The sequence below is a fragment of the Hippocampus bargibanti genome, linkage group LG05 (assembly GCF_051943395.1).
Source record: "Hippocampus bargibanti isolate YZ-2025 linkage group LG05, ASM5194339v1, whole genome shotgun sequence".
Classification (NCBI taxonomy): domain Eukaryota; kingdom Metazoa; phylum Chordata; class Actinopteri; order Syngnathiformes; family Syngnathidae; genus Hippocampus; species Hippocampus bargibanti.
In genome coordinates, this window is record NC_142738.1 from 28,357,245 (window position 1) to 28,376,793 (window position 19,549).

Sequence of the window (19,549 nt, forward strand, 5' to 3'; positions counted from 1 at the left end):
GTTTTCCCCTTCAGAACTATTTGAATCGTATTCATAACTGGATGAGTAACAAGAAAGCATCTTTTCCGAATGAAGCCATTGTTTTGATTCTCGAGCAAGGCAAGATGTCTTGGCGAGACACCACGAACAAGGGGGTGGGACCTTCTGAAACTGGCCACTTCTGGGTTCAATTTGAAGTAGTTTTTGGACACTTTAAGTCATTTTTATTGGTGTTTTGCATTTGACTAAAAATATCATACTGCGTGTTTTGGGTATTTTAGATGCTATAAATCGTTTTTCTGATGTCAGGAAAAAAAGTCATGTCGGTTATCCTTGAAAACTACACACAATAGACCTTATTTTATGTATAATAAATGTGCTATTGTATTGTAATTACAGAAATAAACTGTACTGTATAATAGTCGTTTTATTTACCTTTGTGATGGTCGTTGATGGTTTGATGGATGAACAGCAACAGATGCAGGCAGACACCCGAGAAACTTTGTTAATAGCTGGTTCCCTTGCTTGTATGTTCTCTTCAAATTGTACAGATGGCTTGTGCGGGTTATTTGTGGAGCCTGATTGATGGAATATTTTAACCTTGCAGTCTACACTCTGCCTTTGAACTAGTCCAAATTTCACTGTGTTTTCTATCCATTTTCTCACCAGTTCACTTTTGTTTGTTTCACTTTTGTTTTTTTTGTTTCAAGCTCTGTCGTCTCCCTTTCGTGTGTGTGTGTTTCTGTTTCTGAAATCCCTCCCCCCACTCACTGCTGTGTGTGTCCCCTGCCTCTACCACGGATCTTGACCAATCACGTGCGGCTTTAACCGAAGACTGGGGGCGGGGAATATAAGGAAAAAAAGCCGGCTACCATTTTCAGCTTTGTTCACTTCAAAGATACAGCTCCAAGAGCCGGCTCGTTCGTGAACGACACATCACTCATTGTGGCGCTCCATGTTTCCCGAAAAAATGGTTTGTATGCCAAGATTATAATCTCGCAAATTTAACATTCGTGGGGCGAAAAGTTCGTTAGCTAAAGCGTTCGTAAGCCGAGGTATCTCTACTGTCATAAAACAACTTCTCGTTGGTCAGGACATCATGAGTTCACGTATAATTGGATCTTGAAAGTGTCTGAAGATAGAAATGGGAGTTGATGTTAGCGCTGAATACATGAATAAAATTACACTTGATATTAAAAGAAAAAATAATAAATGAAAAAAAATCATTGTTTGTAATCCCTTTTCTGATGTCCACTGGGCCCCATGTATACAAACAAAATACAGTGGTACCTCGGTTCTCGAACGCCTCACTGTTCGAACAAATCAGTGTTCGAACAAAATATTGGAGATATTCTTGCTTCGGCGTTCGAACATCAATCGGTGTTCGAACGCCAATACGACGCGTGAGTGTACGCGAGGGTGGGGAGCTGAGCGGCGCACGGGTGTATCGCTCTGTTCGTGACCAACTGTTGTCGCTAGCGGATGTGCTGCGTTTTGCTCTAGCGTTTAATATAGGTGTACGAAGAGTTTTAGCCCCTAATCATGCCTCCAAAGAAAGTAAGTGCTGTTTAAAGTGACAAAAGAAAAGGAGTGCGTACAACTATTGCATTTAAGAAAGAAATAATCGCAAAATATGATAGAGGTGTGCGAGTGTCTGATCTGGCGATGGAATACAGGATGGCGAAATCTATGATCAGTACGATATTAAAGAATAAGGAGGCTGTGAAATCTAGTGATGTGACCGTGGGAATGAGAGCAAGTGTCATTGGATAGATATTTTAAGAGAAAAGAACATCCTGTAGCCGAGTCATCCAAAGCTGTCACGTTCCAAGCGAGAGTGACGGCAGATGACTCGTCGGAACGTAGTGGAATGTTTGGGATCCCAAAACAGACACGTACTACCCAAGCAGAATGTTTATTCACAAATCAAAGAAAACACAGCGAGTAAGAAGGCAGGGGGTGATCCGACCCGCTTACTACACCAAAAAGCAAATGGCACACGAGGGTGCAAAATTACGCAATCCCGGAAGATGACATAAATTTACGGGACGCAGGGAAAATACCTCGGACCGGATACATTCGCGCATCGAAGGAAGAGCCCAGGTACGGTGGCGAGTTGAGTCAATCATCCGGCATTGGCAAGGTGATCGCGAACCGTATAAATGCCCCGTGTCCGTGATTAGAGAATGACAGCGGGTGGAGAACGGCCGGGAGAGCCCCCCCCTCCCAAGAAAAGGTTCAGCTGTGCACCACTGAACAGGGCCATCACCAAATCGATCCTTTGGAGGCTCTGTTCTGTGAACTTGTCAGAGATATGACAGTCAGACACCGTGGACAGAGACTCGGAACCAGATTGTCCCCACTGCAGGCAGGAGACGCAGTCATCAATGACATACGTCTGAATTCTGCGCCCCTCTGCCAAGCTATTTATTGAGAGTATATGTAAATTAAAGTGATACATTAGTAAAACATAGTTTTCTTGATTAGAATACCACGCCTCTGGACGTTCTGAGGACCAACATCTGCAAGCAGTAAAACATAGATACAGTGAGACCTCAACTTACAAACACCTTAACTTACAAACTTTTCGTCTTACAAACGTCAAATTTATGAAAATTAAACCTTATAATAAGCACTATTTTCATAATACACATCCACCACGGCTGGCAGAGTGATCTTCGGCGGAAGCACATGACCGAACAGCACCAGAGGTTAAGTTACCAACAGTCCTTATGGAAGGTGACTCTCTTTCCATAAGCCATCAACGACCATCAAAAAGGTGAATAAAACTTTATTTTATAGCACAGTTTATTTCTTTAATTACAGTCCTCATGTAATGCACCTCTCTTTCCAAACAGCAATTCTCTTTGACTTCGACCTCCAACACCATTCCATCAAGCCATAAATGACCATCACAAATGTAAATAAAGTGACTTTATGATACAATTCAGTGTATTTCTTTCATTACAATACATTAGCACATTTATTATACATAGAATAATGTATGTTGTGTGTAGTTTTAAGGCTTATTTAGTTGAAAAGTATATTTTATGAAAAGCCGGGAATGGATTATTCCCATTTTAATGGTTTCCTATGGGAACATTTTTTTTGGGATACACACTTTTCGCCTTACACACTGTCTGGGAACCAATTAAGTTCGTAAGTTGAGGTCTCACTGTATTTTATTTTTTTCCATGAACTGATAAGTTTGTAACCTGGCGCTTGTGCCGGATGTTCAAGCCGTAAATAACTTCGGTGATAAAGGAGTATCCCAAATCCTAAATTCTGTGCAAGGCCGGACCTCCTAGATGCAGCCGACGGTTGACCTTGCCATGTCTGTTTCACTCAGATTTACTGTGGCCATCTGCGCTTTGACTGGGGGCCTATTGTTGTTTGTTGTTTAATTGTCCAACTAAGCATGGCACTTTTTAACATGATAACTTCTTATTCTCCATCAGAACTGAATTTCTCTATTTAGCACTTAAATCGCATTGTATTTTTGTTATGAGCAGGGCCATCGGTATCCCTTATCGACAATCGACATCAACTGCGGAAAGTCTCACAGTAGATAATGAAGAGGAAAAGCAGGTCCCTAAAGTCATCAGAGCTATCACAGCATTCCAGAAGAGTCTATGAGGGGAAGAGACCATGTGGAAGTAGAAGGAAAACTTGTGTGGCTGCAGCAACGTCTGACATGCGTCATAGACATGACACAACAGATACTACCTACATTTTGACTGACAAGAACAAGCATTCAGATGGCAAGTCAAAATCCTCAAGTGAGTGGCTGATGGATTTATATATTGAACCGATTTTTATCAGAGTTCACCGTTGGGAAAGTTCAAATGTCTACTGAAATATGCAATGTAACTGGGAGAGATGGCTGTGAAATTTCAACAATGCTATTACAAATATTTTAAATTATAGCACATTTAAACAATGATTTGTCATGACACTTTTCACTGTACACGAGGAATTTTCACCATCATTTTCCAACACGTTTTATTTTATCCCTAAAGGAATATCCACTGCCATCTGCAGATTGTGTCATGGCAGGTTTTCTCCACGGAGTTTACTGCCTGCCTTCAACAAATGGCCTCATGATTTTCCTGATATTGCTTATAACGAAGCATATGCTGTTAACCAGCCACCAGCTGTATTCCATATTGACTTCCAGCAACTTGTTGGAGTGCAGTTGGACCCTGACCCTCGATTACCAGAATTTGTTTGCAAGAAATGTCACAGCAAATTCTATAAGTGCCACAATATTTTGGTCAGGTTTTTGCAGATGGTTAATCACCTGCCTCTTGGGAAAGACAATTCTAACAGGTGAGAATTCACTGTAGTTGCTTAAATGTTTATTGTAAATGTACAATAATTATTTATGCTTTTTTCCCCTCAGGCACACTCCAATGTTTTCAGACTCATTGATAAACAATGCGTCAACAAGTAAGAAAAATAATCACCTGCATGTCCTTATTTTTAGAACGTCAAACTTACTTTAACAATTTGCTACAATCTGAGACATTTTTGATGCATATTTTCTTTTCCTTACATCTTCACCATCCCTTTCCTCAGACACTGCATCCCTCCACAATCTTGTGTCATGGGCTCATCATCACGGAGAGGCTTGCAAATCTTGCCCTGATCTGAAAGAGGTTCTTGAGGGGCAGTGCTGGGGCTCTATCAAATCAGTGTGGTGTTGTGTTGCTGGGCACAGCTACACTATGGACACACAGAGCACTACCTCTGCCAAGTTTGGTTTTGTGCTCAACTCAGAAGAGAGTGGAAATGATGCCAGAGATATTTCAGGTGTGGTAGATTGTGACGGAAGGAGGACTGCTGTTACAACAATCTGTCAGACTCAACAGACTCCACCAGCAGTCACTCCGCTGATCCAAAGTTCAGCGCTGGATGACTGGACCTCCAGTACTCAAGGTACAATGACATTAACAGTTTTCACAATGAAAATTATTGCATTTGTCTTCACATTTTCAGTAACTATATGGCAACCAGGCGCACAAACATCACTGTCGCGTCTGAAAAATAATTACAGGTTGTACACGTCCAACCACCAGAAGTCTCAAGGCGAATAATCATATTGTTGGGTCCAATTAATTTGAATGAGAGCCTTGGCATTCACTTTGCATAATTGTTGTGGCCCCCGCCTTCTTTAGGTTTGCATCTTTGTAAATGTAATGTTGTCAATTATTTTTATGCAACTAACTTAAGCACCGGTGCATTCATTAAAAGAAAGTTAAATGCACCTCACTCCATCCATATTTTAAATAGCACAGCCACTTTATGCATCATTTATGCGGTTGTATATATGCTTATAACTAGATTTTCTATTTTATACTGCATTCTGCACAGTGTAAAGTTCTTTTTCTGAGACGTGTATGTTTGCGCCTGCAATTATTCTGCATGTGATATTTTGTTTCTCAATTTTGCTACTGGAGATTGCAATTTTCCCCATTGTGGATGAGAAGGTTTCTTCAGCCGTCATCTGTGCTTTTTTTGAAGGTGTCGTAAAAGTAGTCGTAAAAGTAAAAAAAAAAAAAAGTACAGATGACGGTTAAAGAAACCTTCTCATCGATGGACCACTCCTGTACGCCTGAGAGCTTACACAGACGTTTTCCCCATTGTGGGAATAATAAAGGGTTTCTCCTCATTTTATCTAGATCAGTCAAACTTTATTAATAGACTACAAATCATCTTTCTGACAACTGAAATCTGCTGCTGACAGTAGTGAGTGTTAGTTGTGAGACCTATTGTGGCTCAATGTTACTTCACATATAGGCATGCCGGATTACAAGGCACAGTCATCTTTTGAAGAAAATGAAGGCTTTTGGGTATGCCTTAAAGTGTGGAAACTATGGTATTTGTTTTTTGTCATCTCCTGTAAGTGTCTTCATAATACCAGGTCCACAGTCAGCCGTTTTACTCCATTGTTGATTTTAGCTCCGTTGGTTGGTAACACAGAATATCACGTAGAGAACACCACAGGGTTTGTAGAGAGGATCAAAGACCTCATATTGGAACCTGAGGAAACTTTGGCATCATACGATGTGACTTCTCTCTTTACATCTGTCCCAACCCCAGCAGCAGTCTCAGTGGTGAGGACGAGGCTGCTGGCGGATGTTTCTCTGCATGAAAGAACCAAACTTAAACCGGATCACATCTGCCAATTATTAGAAATCTGCCTTAATACTACATATTTTCAATTTCGGGAAAAATTTTATAAATAAATTCATGCTATGGGCTCACCAGTTTCACCCATAGTGGCTAATCTTTACATGGAAGAGATGGAGAAACAGGCCCTCACATCCTTCCCAGGGACAAAGCCTAGACACTGGTTTAGATATGTGGACGATACTTTTGTCATAATTAAGAAACAAGAAATTCAATCCTTCACAGATCACCTCAACTCTGTAGACTTCAACATTAAATTTACTCGTGAGGACATTCAAGAGAACCAACTAGCCTTCTTGGATTGTAAAGTAATTATAAAAGAGGACAGAGCGCTAAAAACAGAAGTCTTTAGGAAGGCTACGCACACTGACCAATACTTACTTTTTGACTCTAACCACCCTTTACAACACAAACGAGGAGTTATCAGAACCCTCCAGCATAGGGCTAAACTAATACCAACTAGCACTGAAGGTAGAGAAAAGGAGTCAAAACATATCAGGAGAGCACTCACTAACTGTGAGTACCCTCAGTGGTCATTCAACAAATGTCAGAAAGAAAGAATAGGGAATGAAACCAATAATTCTCAAGATACAAAAAGGAGAGGAGTAGCAGTACCGTACATTGCAGGAGTCCTTTGGCAACATAAAATTCCTACTTATTTCAAACCGATAAACACGTTAAGGCAAAAATTAGTTCATCCAAAAGATAGGCTACCAAATGAAAAACAAAGTAATGTAGTTTATTCCATACATTGTAAGAATGAAAATTGGAAAGAGCAGTACATTGGGGAGACTCAACAAATTCTCAAAAAAAGACTTTATCAACATCGCAGGGATAATATAAGTGGACCTCAATCGGCAGTACATTGGCATCTAAAAGCTAGCAACCACTCATTTGACGACAATGAGGTTAAAATCTTAGCGAAAAAACATAGATGGTTTGAAAGGGGGGTAAAAGAAGCGATTCTTATATAACAACAAAATCCTTCATTAAACCTGTCACGGTTTTGCGAGGTGGTAATGGCGGGTGCGGATCCCAAAAAGCAGGCGGTGAGTAGGAGGTTGTTTGACAAATTGTATTAAATTAAAGGTCAGCAGTAACAAAATGTAAAACATCAAAATGATCTGAATGGAAAAAATACAAAGTAGCAAAAGAAAACCAAGTGTAAAAGTCCACCAAGGTTAAACAAACACGTACACGATGCATGCAGCAAACAAGCAGCAAACAACCAATGAACCGGCACCGGATGGTCGTGCCGGGTGTCATTTTAAGTGACAGTGATTATAACGACCAACACCTGCGAGGCTGCAGGCAGGGCTGACGTCGCTACCCGCTGGTCGCCAATCGGATCGGTACGACCAGCACCTGTGCAGGTGTAGGCGGGGCCGACAGCGCCCCCCGTTGGTCGCCAACCAGATCATGACAAAACCGGTCTGGTGGGGTGAGGTTCAATTTGGATCGTTCATACAATAGCCTGCTTAGGCAAAACAGGTTAGGCAACTTTCGTAATGCTGATGAGGGTCGTTATGCTGATGAGGTGATACCGGTGGGAGTGGGGGTAATAGGCCAGTCGTTAGTCAGGAATGTAGGAACAATCAGTGGGGCCACAGGGAGGGGTCCTCTGCCCCCCCAACCTGAGAGTAGGGACCTATCATAGCTGTGTCCGGCGCCACCATGTCTGGACATTAGGGATATATAAATAGGGCCGATACGACCAGTCAGACTTTAGTTTGCTGACGAAGCCTCTTGGATAGGAGGCGAAACGTCCGAAACCTTCAAAATTGTACAGATGACGGCTGAAGAAACCTTCTCATCCACTGTTGATTGTCATTTTAACTGCTCTTTGCCATTCTAATAGATCAGGGGTCGGGAAACTTTTTGACGAAGAGAGCCATAAAAGTAAAATATTTAGAAATGTTTTTCAGTGAGCACACGCACGCACGCACACACGTACGCACATGCGCGGACACTTTTCAACAAAATGTCAGAATGTATTATTTAAAATACTCACCATTAACATGAATGGTTTTCTGTTCCTCATGATTGGTAAAAATCCAGCCAAACTATCGGAATGAAAGTCAATTTACTGGGTCCATACGTGAAGTTACTGCTAGCTATCCTGCACACGGCTCATTAGCTTCCACACTTGCTTTCTGCTGTCTCTCGCAGAAGTACGTACAGTAAAGTCTCGTTATATCGATATTCAAGGGAGTCCGAAAAAATATCGATATAACCGGGACTATCGATATATCCGACCCTGTTTGCATGTAATTTTCTCCGTGTGTGCATAGAAATAGTATCGATATAACCGGGACTATCGATATATCCGATATCGATATAACGAGACTTTACTGTATATTGATGCTAACGTTAGCATGGGGCTTGTCAAATTGCCACTGACATCCGACTGTTTCATTTCATCAATGGTATTGTTTCATTGCAAGAATCAGAACCTTTTCTCTCCACAAAGGCGAATCCTTAGGTCCATACAACCTGAAGTGAACGATACTTATATTTTTTACTCGTCGGGCTTGTTTAAAAGGCCCGTTTACCCTTTTCAACATGAACGCCAGTATCATCCAATCAAAATTGCGCTTTCCACCAACTGCCGTCCAAACAGGAAACGAACAGAATATGTATTTAGTTTTTTTTTTTTTTTTGTAACATTTCAAACCATTTGAAATTGAACATTTGAATACAGAATGCCTTGTATAACAACATCCTTTTGTAACTGCAAATTATTCAACAATGAAAACAACCAATCAACAAAAATAAAACACAGCAATAACAATAAAGCAACAAAAAAAGTGATCGATAATGACAAGTTTCCCCTATTTTAGATTTATATTCGTGAGCTATCTTGACTGTCTACTTTGTGGTGTCGTTCAATCAGTCATTTGTTTGATTGTTTTTTTATATTCATCCCATTTCCCATCCTGTTTTAAACTTCCCCGCATGGACCCTCAATATGTGTGTGAACCTATGCAACTCAAATATCTCTTCCACTATTCCGATCTATTGGTTCTTTGTTGGTGGGTCTTTTTTAAACCATTTTCTTGTTATGGCTTTCTTGCTGGCTATCAGCAACGCTTTTATCAAGTACTCATCTCTTGTTTGCACGTTTTCTTGATTTAGGTCAGCTAGATACACACCACGTCGTTCTCTCTTTATACGCATCCATCATTATCTGTATTATGTCATTTCTTTTAGTTGACGTATCCATTTTTATTGCTTTTGTATCGTAATCCCTTACTTGTAGATATCGGAAGTGGTCGCTCCTTTCTAAGTTAAACATCTGTTTTATTTTTTGGAAGGTCAGTATTTCCCATTTTTCTATTATCATACTCATTGCTGTGATACGTCTCCTTTCCCATCTCTTGAAGCCCTCGTTTTTTTTTCCTGTTTGAAAGTCCTCGTCATATGATAGCCACCTCAGATTTTTTGCCTCATTTTCTAGTTTACTTTCTTTTATTATGGTATACCAGATATTCAAGGTGAATTTTGTTAATGGGTCCATCGAGTCCTCCATTTTGCGGAACAGTCATCTGTCTCCCAGCAGTGTTTGAATTGGGTAACCCTCTTTTGTTTCTTCAATTTCCTTCCATTTGGCTTGATACTCGCCATTACACCAACATGTCACTGCTCTGAGCTGTGCTGTGCGGTATTAATCTTTAAAATTTGGTAACCCCAATCCACCCTTTTCCTTTGGTAACTGTAGTGTCGTCAGTCTAATCCTTGGTCGCTTACCACTCCAGATAAATCTTGCGGTCAGTTTATCCCATTCCACAAATTGTTTTTGTGGTATGGGTATTGGTAGCGACGGGTAGAGGTATTGCAACCTCGGAAGAATATATATTTTCACTATTTCCATCCTTAAATCAAAGTCAGTCAAAGTCAGCTTTATTGTCAAATATGCTAGTATGCATGACATACAGCACAGATGAAATTAATGTCCTCTCGGACCCAGCGTGCGAGGCACTAATAACGTGGCTAAAAAGACGTACAATTGACAACAGACAATACATGTAATTTCTGAATGTAAAGTTGTCACGTCCGCTCGAGGAGTGGTGACAATACTCGAGGGACGACGGAAGGTAGTAAGGATCTGATCCGAAATACACGGTGGAGACAGTGATTCCAATAAAGAGTCTTTACTGAGACACATTAAACATAACAGAAAGTCAAAAACAAGGAAGGAGGGCAACGGGAAACAGACCTGCGTGCGGAAGGGTGACGGGGGTATCCAGGAATACACCGACAACGACAGAACGGTAAGTGGGGCTTTTATAGCCAGAAGGCACAATCAAGGAAATGGGGAACAGATGCGTGAGTCAGGTGAGCCAGGAGGGGAGGGGCCCGCTCACGGAGCAGAGGAGGAAGAGTCAGGAGGGGAGGGGCTCGCTCCTGGCGACGACGAGGATGTGACAAAAGTGAGGTAGTGACGTATGTAAAGTGAGGTAGTGACGTATGTAAAGTGAGGTAGTGACATATGTAAAGTGAGGTAGTGTAATGCAAGTATGCGTAATGTAGTAATGCAAAAACAAACAAGAAAGGGTTGAAGTGGTTGAAGTGAGGTCTTGCAGAAAAAAATAGAGAGAAATAACAAAAAATAGAGTTCAGGATGATAGTACAGCGTGTAGCGCGTCCTCAGAGTTCGGTGAGTGTGGCAGTGGGAAGGGGCAGGGTCGTCAGGGCTGGGAGGTAGTTGAGTCTCCGGACTGCCTGGTGGCAGAAACTGTCCTTGAGCCTGCTGGTCTTGGCTCGGAGACTCCGCAGTCTCTTATCCGATGGCAGCAGGCTGAAGAGGCTGTGGGAGGGGTGGGTGGGATCGCCAGCGATCCTGATGGCTCTGTGGGTGAAGCGGGTGTTGTAAATGTCCTGAAGGGGGGGGGGGAGACAGCGATGGTCCTCTCAGCTGTCCTCACGATGTGCTGCGGAGTCGTTACGGCAGGACACGGTCCAGGCGCCGTACCACACGGTGATTTCAATCTAGGATGGGTGTTGACCATCTCCCCAGGTCTGCTTTGTTCGCTTGGTTAATCTTTGGATAGTTTAGTTCAAACAGTTTGTCTATGTCAGTCATGGGCAAATTATGGCCCGCGGGCCACATACGGCCCGTTAGGCTTTTTAATCCGGCCCGCCGAATTTGCCCAAATTATAGTAAAAACAGTGTCTGAAACTCATGACAAAAAGTTAGCGGACAACAGGGCAGATAACTGAAAAGCTGCCTGCCCCATTTTTCACAACTTGAAGCACAACAAAAAACATTGTCACAAAGTATAACGTTTTTTTTTTTAAATCAAGAATGTACCTACTACAAATGCTACCTTGCTTAATTTACGGTAAATGTGCATGGCTGTAGATTTTGCTGCAGTAGTCGATTGTCTTTGTGGTGCACAATGCAACGTTTGCATTGCTTCCTACGAGCCACTAAGCCCCTTTCATAAGTCTCACGTACACTTTACAGTCACGGTTTAATGTAAATTTACGTTTTGTAGCGTCACATATGTTGTTAGCTTCTTTTGAATCTTTCTTCTGGGCTAAGGTTCTGTGCATCTATTTTGGAAAATGACATGCAATTGCACGACTTTATAATGCTTGCGAAAGTCCGGAAGAAAGAAGCAGGCTTCTGATTGGCTTCAGTGCCGAGTATGCAAATTTGCTCTGCAGGTAGCCTATGTCTGTGTGCTCGGCGACGGTACACGTGTATTGTTTGCACGTGAAGGCGAGGGCGTCAGTGGAGAGTTTGTTGAGTGCGCGGTCAGGACAAACCATCTATGATTTGGCGAAATTTAACAAAAGTAGGTATTATTGAGCTTGAATATTTCGTTGTGTAATAGTATGTTTTGAATGTTGAAAGTGATTCCATTTTTCAATAAATGTTGATTTCTTTAACTTTAAAGAAAGACAGTTCATAAATTGGGTTTTAGTGTTCTTACTGTGCTATGAGGTTTGTACACACTACATTTAAAGGACAACCGGCACCATTTTTTATTTGTTTCCCACTGAGATCAGAAAAAAACGTTTTATAGCATCTAAAATACCCAAATCAGGCAGGCTGATATTTTTAGTTAAATGAAAAACACCAATAAAAATGACTTCAAAATGAATCCGGAAATGGCCAGTTGCAGAAGGTCCCACCCCCTTGTTCGTGACGTCACGCCAAGACGTCTGGCCTTGCTCGAGAATCAAAACAATGGCTTCAGATTCGGAGATGTTTTCTTGTTACTCATCCAGTTATGAATATGATTCAAATAGTTCTGAAGAGGAAAGCATAAATGTTTGCAATTGATTCAAGGAGTCCTCCCATATCAATTCGAGCCGTAAATGACAGCAATGTAGCACCCAGAAAAAGCAGAAGATTGCGCCCAAGCTCCGTTGGAAATGGGCTAATTTGTCAGCTGAGAATTTGTGTCAGCGAATATCAAATAGTTGTCTTGGTGCAACACACAACGATTCACCATGGCGTCATTTATGTGTTTTCCTTCTAATTTCGCCATCAACATGGATCAACACGAAGTTTTCAGACCAAACAAAGTACCCAAAATGCATTGTGTGTCGCTTTCTCGGTCAGGGGCGGTCCAAACGTGACGTCACATGGGGATCGTCATCAACTCGAAAACAAGACTTCATGAATATTCAGCGCAAGTCTTAAAACGTAAACTATAGCTATATGCTGTGGAATCTTTGTAAAATACGCTCAGTCGAAGTCATTTGAAGTGATTTTATAAATTATGGACATAACTTGTCCGGAGGCGTCGCTTGTCCTTTAATTTAAAATCCTTTAGGTTTAGTATTTCCGGCCCAAACACTCCCTCCAAATGCTTCTGGCCCGGCCCCTCTGTCAAATTTTAGAACCCAATGCGGCCCGAGAGTCAAAAAGTTTGCCCACCCCTGGACTATGTGCTTTGTGATGTACACGCCAAGATACTTTACCCTTTCAGCATCCCACCTTAATTTGTATTTTCCCTTAATTGACTTTGATGGAGTTTAATTTAGTGCTAAGATTTGTGTTTTTGTCACATTAAGTCTATATCCTGAGTAATGTTCATATTCCTCTAGTTGTTGCATCAGTATCGGGAGGCTATCTTCCGGTTGTATCAAATATGCTATCTGATCATCAGAAAAAAGGCTGAGTTTATGCTCCGAGTCTCTCATCTCCAGGCCCTTGACGTTGTGGTTCTTTCTGTTTGCTTGGGCTAGGGGTTCAATGAAGATATTGAATAATGTTGGTGAGAGGCAACATCCTTGTCTTGTCGATCTTTCTAGTATTGTTCGGTCCATCAAGCTGCCATTCACTTTGACTCTTGCAGTTGGCCCACTATATAGTGTTTGTATATTTCCAATTTAATCTTTGTTAAAGCCGAATTTTCGCATGACTTTGTATAGATAGGACCAGCTGACACTATCAAATTCCTTTTCTGCATCCATGATCACCAACATTGCACTTGTTCCTGCCTTATGGATCGCCTCCACTATGTGTATAGGTTTTCTTATATTATCCTGGGCCTGTCTATTTTTAATAAAACCCGTCTGTTCTGTATTGATAATATCGGGCATGAATGACTCATCTCTTTTTGACATAATCGAAGTATATATTTTATGGTCGACATTAAGTCTGGATATTGCTATGTAGCTACTGCATAACTCTTTATTTTTACCCTCTTTTGGTATTATCGAGATGATTGCCTCTTTCCACGATGGGAGAATTTTGCCCTCCTTCATGGTATATCTGAGGGAAGATAACAAAAGTGGGCCTAGTTCTTGTCTAAATATCTTGTAGAACTCTGAGGGGAAGCCATCACTACCCGCAGCTTTACCATTTTTTGTTCCATTGATCACTACCTCCAATTCTTTTTCCGGTATCTCAGAGTTCAGGAATTCATTATCTTCTTCTCTTATCGATGGTAATTTCAGACCATCCAAAAATTTTGCAGTTGTCTCATCTGCTGCCTTCGGCTGTGTCTATAAAGTTTTATAATACTGCTCAAATGCTTCCTCTATTTACTTTGGTTCTTTTAATATTGTATTAGTTTTGTATTGTGTTTAGCGCTTGTGTCCTCAACCTTCTTGACAGTAATTTATTTGCTTTGGGTCCTCCTTCATAGTAAATCTGTTTTCCCAAACATGCTCCTTTTTCCACTTCTGTTCGTAATTTTCGATTTACTTCCCTTTTGATTTCTGTAATCTTTAACATCTCTGTATTGTTTGTTGTTTTATGTTGGTCTTCGAGTTCTTTCAATAGTCTTGTTAAGGTTTTATATAATTTTTGTCTTGTGTTTTTACAATGTATTGCATGTGCTATACATTCCCCTCTTATAACTGCTTTCAGTGCATCCCACACAATATTTGGATTCACTTCACCATTATCATTTTCTTCCTTATATTTGATTATAACTCCCTTTAGTTCCTGTACTAGTTCCTTGTCATTCAATAACCCTGTGTTCAATCTCCAAGTTGTGTTTTTCCTTCCACTGTTCGATTTCACTGTCATATAAACGGCACTGTGGTCTGATACATCTGTGACACCAATCCCACATTCTTCCACTCTGTGTTTGTCTTCGATCTTCCTGAAAAAATATTCTATTCTAGCATAGATTGCGTGTGGATGGGAGTAATGTGTGTAGTCTCTATGTAACGTGTGTGAGTCCCTCCATACATCTATTATCCCGAGTTGTTTTATTTGTGTGTTAATGTACATGGTTATGTGTAATCTAGATTTCTTTGTGCTTGTTGTATCTAGGTCATGGTTGAGCACCACGTTGAAGTCTCCTCCACATATCACGATCCCATCCATTTCCACCGCTATAACATCAGAATCAGAATCAGAATCATCTTTATTGCCAAGTATGTAGAACACACAAGGAATTTGTTTCCGGTAGAACACGCTGCACTAGTATCGTCGTCAAAAAAACTGCTAAGTGGCACTATACAGTTCCATTTTGGCTACTGTTGAAAGAGTTCAAAGAGTTCAAATAGTTAATGGCTTGGGGGAAGAAGCTGTTTAAATGTCTGCTGGATTTGGTGCGCATGGATCGGTAGCGCCTGCCTGAGGGGAGTAGCTGGAAAAGGTGGTGGGCAGGGTGTGGAGAGTCCAGTAGGATTTTCCGCGCCCTAGTTTGGATTCTTGCAGTGTGCAAGTCCTCGAGAGTGGGTAGGGCGGTGCCAATGATTTTTTCCGCCATCCTAACTGTCCGTTGAAGTCGGATTTTGTCCATTTTTGTGGCAGCCCCAAACCAAACGGTGATGGAAGAACACAGGATGGATTCTATGACAGCCGTGTAGAAATGTTGCAGCACCTCCTGTGCAAGGCCATGCTTCTTTAGCAGCCTCAGGAAGTACATTCTCTGTTGGGCCTTTCTCAAGACAGAGTTGGTGTTGACCTCCCACTTCATGTCCTGGGAGCCTGTGATTCCCAGGAACTTGAAGGTCTCAACGGTTGACACAAGGCAGTTGGATAGTGTGAGAGGTAGCTGTGGTGATGGATGTTTCCTGAAGTCCACGATCATCTCAACTGTCTTGAGCGCTCCAGGTTGTGACAGCTGCACCAGAGCTCCAGCTGCTCCACTTGTTGTCGGTACGCAGACTCGTCGCCGTCTTTGATGAGACCGATGACCGTGGTGTCGTCTGCGAACTTTATGAATTTGACAGATGGGTGCGTTGAGGTGCAGTCGTTCGTGTGGAGAGAGAAGAGCAATGGAGAGAGGACGCATCCCTGCGGGGCTCCAGTGCTCGTGGTTCGTGTTGTGGATGATATATTTCCCAGTCTGACCTGTTGTGTCCGTCCTGTCAGGAAGCTCAGGGTCCACTGGCAAATCGTAGGGGACACACCAAGCTGGAGAAGTTTGGGGATGAGGAGTTCTGGGATGATGTTATTGAACGCAGAGCTGTAGTCCACAAACAGGATTCTTGCGTAGGTTCCTGTGTTGTCAAGGTGGTCGAGGATGTGGTGCAGTCCGATGTTGACTGCATCCTCCACAGACCTGTTTGCCCGGTAGGCAAACTGAAGGGGATCTAGCAGAGGTCCGGTGATGTTCTTTAGATGGTTCAGCACGAGGCGTTCAAAGGACTTCATGACCACAGACGTCAGAGCAACAGGTCTATAGTCGTTCAATCCCGAGGGTGCTGGTTTCTTTGGAACTGGGACGATAGTAGAGTGTTTGAAGCAGGTTGGGACTTCACACTGCTCCAGGGATCTGTTGAAGATTTGTGTGAAGACCGGAGCCAGCTGGTCAGCGCAGACTTTCAGGCAGGAGGGGGACACTCTGTCAGGTCCTGCAGCTTTCTTGATCTTCTGCTGCTTGAAGAGCCGTCTAACGTCCAGTTTGTGGATCTGTAGGGCAGAGGGCGGAGATACGGTAGTTTCTGGTAATGGTGGGCAGACCAGGGAAATGGGGGTGTCCTTTTCAAATCGGCTAAAGAATGTATTTAACTCATCAGCCATACCATTGTTGTACACTGCTTGGGGGCATGGTATTTGAGTTTCTGTTTGTATGTGGGAATTAAGTGGATTAAATAGTGGTCAGAAAGACCCAAAGCTGCATGCGCAACAGACCGGTATGCGCCTTTGAGTGCTGTGTAACAATGATCTAGAATGTTTTATCCTCTGGCGAAACAGTCAATATGCTGCTTATCTTTGGGAAGGTCACGGTTTAAACATGTTTGATTAAAATCGCCCAAAATGATCAGGGGTGATTCTGGATATTTTAGTTCGAGTTGGTTTACATGGTCCGCTCGCGTTTGTATACACGCGTTAGCATTAGCTTGTGGTGCGATGTACACGGCAACGAAAATAAAGGAAGCGAACTCTTGTGGCGAGTAGAATGGCTTGCAGTTGAGAGACAGCGATTCCAAGCCCGGGCTGCAGTGTGCGTCGAGCATCCTGACATCGGTGCACCATTCTTCGTTGATGTAGAAGCATAGTCCACCGCCTTTGGATTTCCCCGATTGCTCCATGTCACGGTCGGCCCGAAGGAGACGGAATCCGGGTAGGTGAAAAGATTCTCAAAAAAGCTTTTAGCACTATCTGGTGGCGCATATACATTGATTTATTTCACCTTCTCTCCTTCCATCATCCATTTGAACACAATATACCTGCCTCCTTTATTTTTTAGTTCTTTGTCAATTTCAAATTTCACTGTTTTTTATTAATACAGTGGGGCCTCAGCTTACGAACACCTAACCTTATGAACTTTTCGGTTTACGAACATCAAATTTATGAAAATTAAACCTTGAATTACGCTCTACTTTTTGCGATTCACACCCACCACGGCTGGCGGAGTGATCTTCAGATCTGGCGGAGTGATCTTCGGACCGTCGGCGGAAGCACACGACCGAACAGCGCTCCAGCCGGCGCACCTTTCCACACCCCCTCTCTCTGAATTCACACGTCGATCCCCTCCGAGGAGGTATTTGCAGATACTATATTTTTTCGGTCCCATAATAGCAAAATTACTACAGATAGTAATTTTGCTATTATGGGACTGAAAAAGACCGCACCACACCCTTGTGTTCAGCCGAAGAATACACAAAACAAAATCACCGTCGAGGAGAAGAAGGAGATACAGTAAAGTCTCGTGATATCGATATTCTCGGAGTCAGAAAAATGTCGATATAACCGTACTATCGATATATCCGTCCTGCGCCGAACTGCATTAAAAAGGGTGGGGGGGCAATACATAAATGGGGGATCCTTGATATGGCATGTAATTTTATCATTGGGTTCATGGATTGCGTATCTAGCATGCTTTTTGTACAGTAGGATTTTCCTTGTTGGATTCTTCTCGACAGCCACTATTGCCTTGTACTTCGTTCCGAGATCACAATTCTTACGTTTCCCCATGGTTTTAATTGGTGTTGAACAACAGTTACTGTATATAAACTCTGCTACGCCTTTTTTATTGTGCTCGCGTATGACAGTTCAAAACACGGAAGTGGTAGAAAATGGCGTCTGCTGCAATGCGCAAGGCACGGGAGCTGGTCAGGTGACCAAGTTACGTGACCAAGTTACATGACCAAATCACGTGACCATCTCCCATGCCTTGCGCAGTGTAGCAGACGCCATTTTCTACCACGTGACCAAGCCACGTGACCAACGGCGCGACCGATACAGATTTCGATAATGGTGGTACTGTATAGAAACCCCTAAGCAAATATCGATTCACCTTAAGTATCTTTTGTATTGCTATAAACATAGCAAAATGGCCGGCGGGAGATGAAAAAGAGCACCGTAGTAACCGGATTATCGTAATAACCATGAATCGTACTAAACAGAACTAATTATACATAAAAAGACTAGAAATGTGCACGGGAAATGAAAATAGTATCGTAATAAGCAGTATTATCAATATAAACGATATTGATATAACGAGACTTTAGTCTAATTGAAAAACACGAACGAAGTGTGCGTTTGTGTGATTTAGTGGCCCAGTACGGCTCTGCTAAGTCAACCATTGGCTACCATTCTCCGCAACAGAGAAGCCATCAAAGGTGCGTCTGTTGCAAAAGGTGTTTCCGTGCTGTCAAAGCTACGGTCTCAGGCAATCGAAGAAGTTGAAAAACTTCTGTTAATTTGGATTAACGAAAAGCAGTTATCTGGCGACACCGTGAGTAAAGCAATTATATGCCAGAAAGCACGGCTAATTCACGCAGATATCGCCATGCGGCAACCTGGGAGTTCGGCACTTATTGAGGATTTTAAAGCCAGCAGCGGATGGTTCGAGAACATCTGAGGGCGAGGTGGAGGAGATGGCTGCAGCATCAAGTGAGCTCATCAAGGCAATGTTGGCAAAGTGGAATGATGTGCAGGCTTTTATCGAACAGTTCCATCCAGAAAAGACTGTGGCTATGAGAATCATCAACATGATGAACGATAATGTGATACCTCAGCTTTGTAAGACCTCAGTCAGAAAGCAGAAAGCAACAGGTGTCAATTAAGAGGTTTTTAATCACCAAAAATGATGAGGAGTCTCCAAAGAAGCAAAGAAGAGAAGCCACACCAGAGGATGAGTTACCAACAGTCCTTATGGGAGGTGACTCCTTCCATAAGCCATCAACGACAAAGGATCACAAAGGTAAATAAAACAACTTTATTTTACAGTACAGTTTATTTCTTTAATTACTGTCCTTATGGAATGTGACTCTCTTTCCAAACAGCAATTCCCTCTGACCTCCAACGCCATTCCATCAAGCCATCAATGACCATCACAAATGCAAATAAAGTGACTTTATTATACAGTGCAGTGTATTTATTTCATTACAATACAATAGCACATTTATTATACATATAGCACACTTATTATACATAGAATAAGGTATTTTTTAGTTGAAAATTGTATTTCATGGAAACTTGGGAACGGATTATTCTCATTTTAATGGT

General features: G+C 42.1%; 1 protein-coding gene across 13 annotated transcripts in view; it reads left to right on the top strand.

Moving 5' to 3' along the window:
* Positions 1 to 19,549, top strand: part of znf276 (zinc finger protein 276) — a 39,177-nt gene that overhangs the window by 1,659 nt on the left and 17,969 nt on the right. For 12 of the 13 annotated variants that reach the window (XR_016115108.1, XR_016115109.1, XR_016115110.1 and 9 more), the window contains exons 2-5: positions 3,492 to 3,758; positions 3,999 to 4,308; positions 4,382 to 4,428; positions 4,558 to 4,917. Coding sequence is in view for 9 of the 13 variants with exons in the window: in XM_088997575.1 (XP_088853701.1) it covers positions 3,551 to 3,758; positions 3,999 to 4,308; positions 4,382 to 4,428; positions 4,558 to 4,917 (925 nt within the window). In the remaining 4 variants the exon portion in view is untranslated. Of the gene's footprint in view, positions 1 to 689; positions 953 to 3,491; positions 3,759 to 3,998; positions 4,309 to 4,381; positions 4,429 to 4,557; positions 4,918 to 19,549 lie in introns of those variants that run through there. The other variant, XM_088997574.1, reaches the window with a different exon arrangement.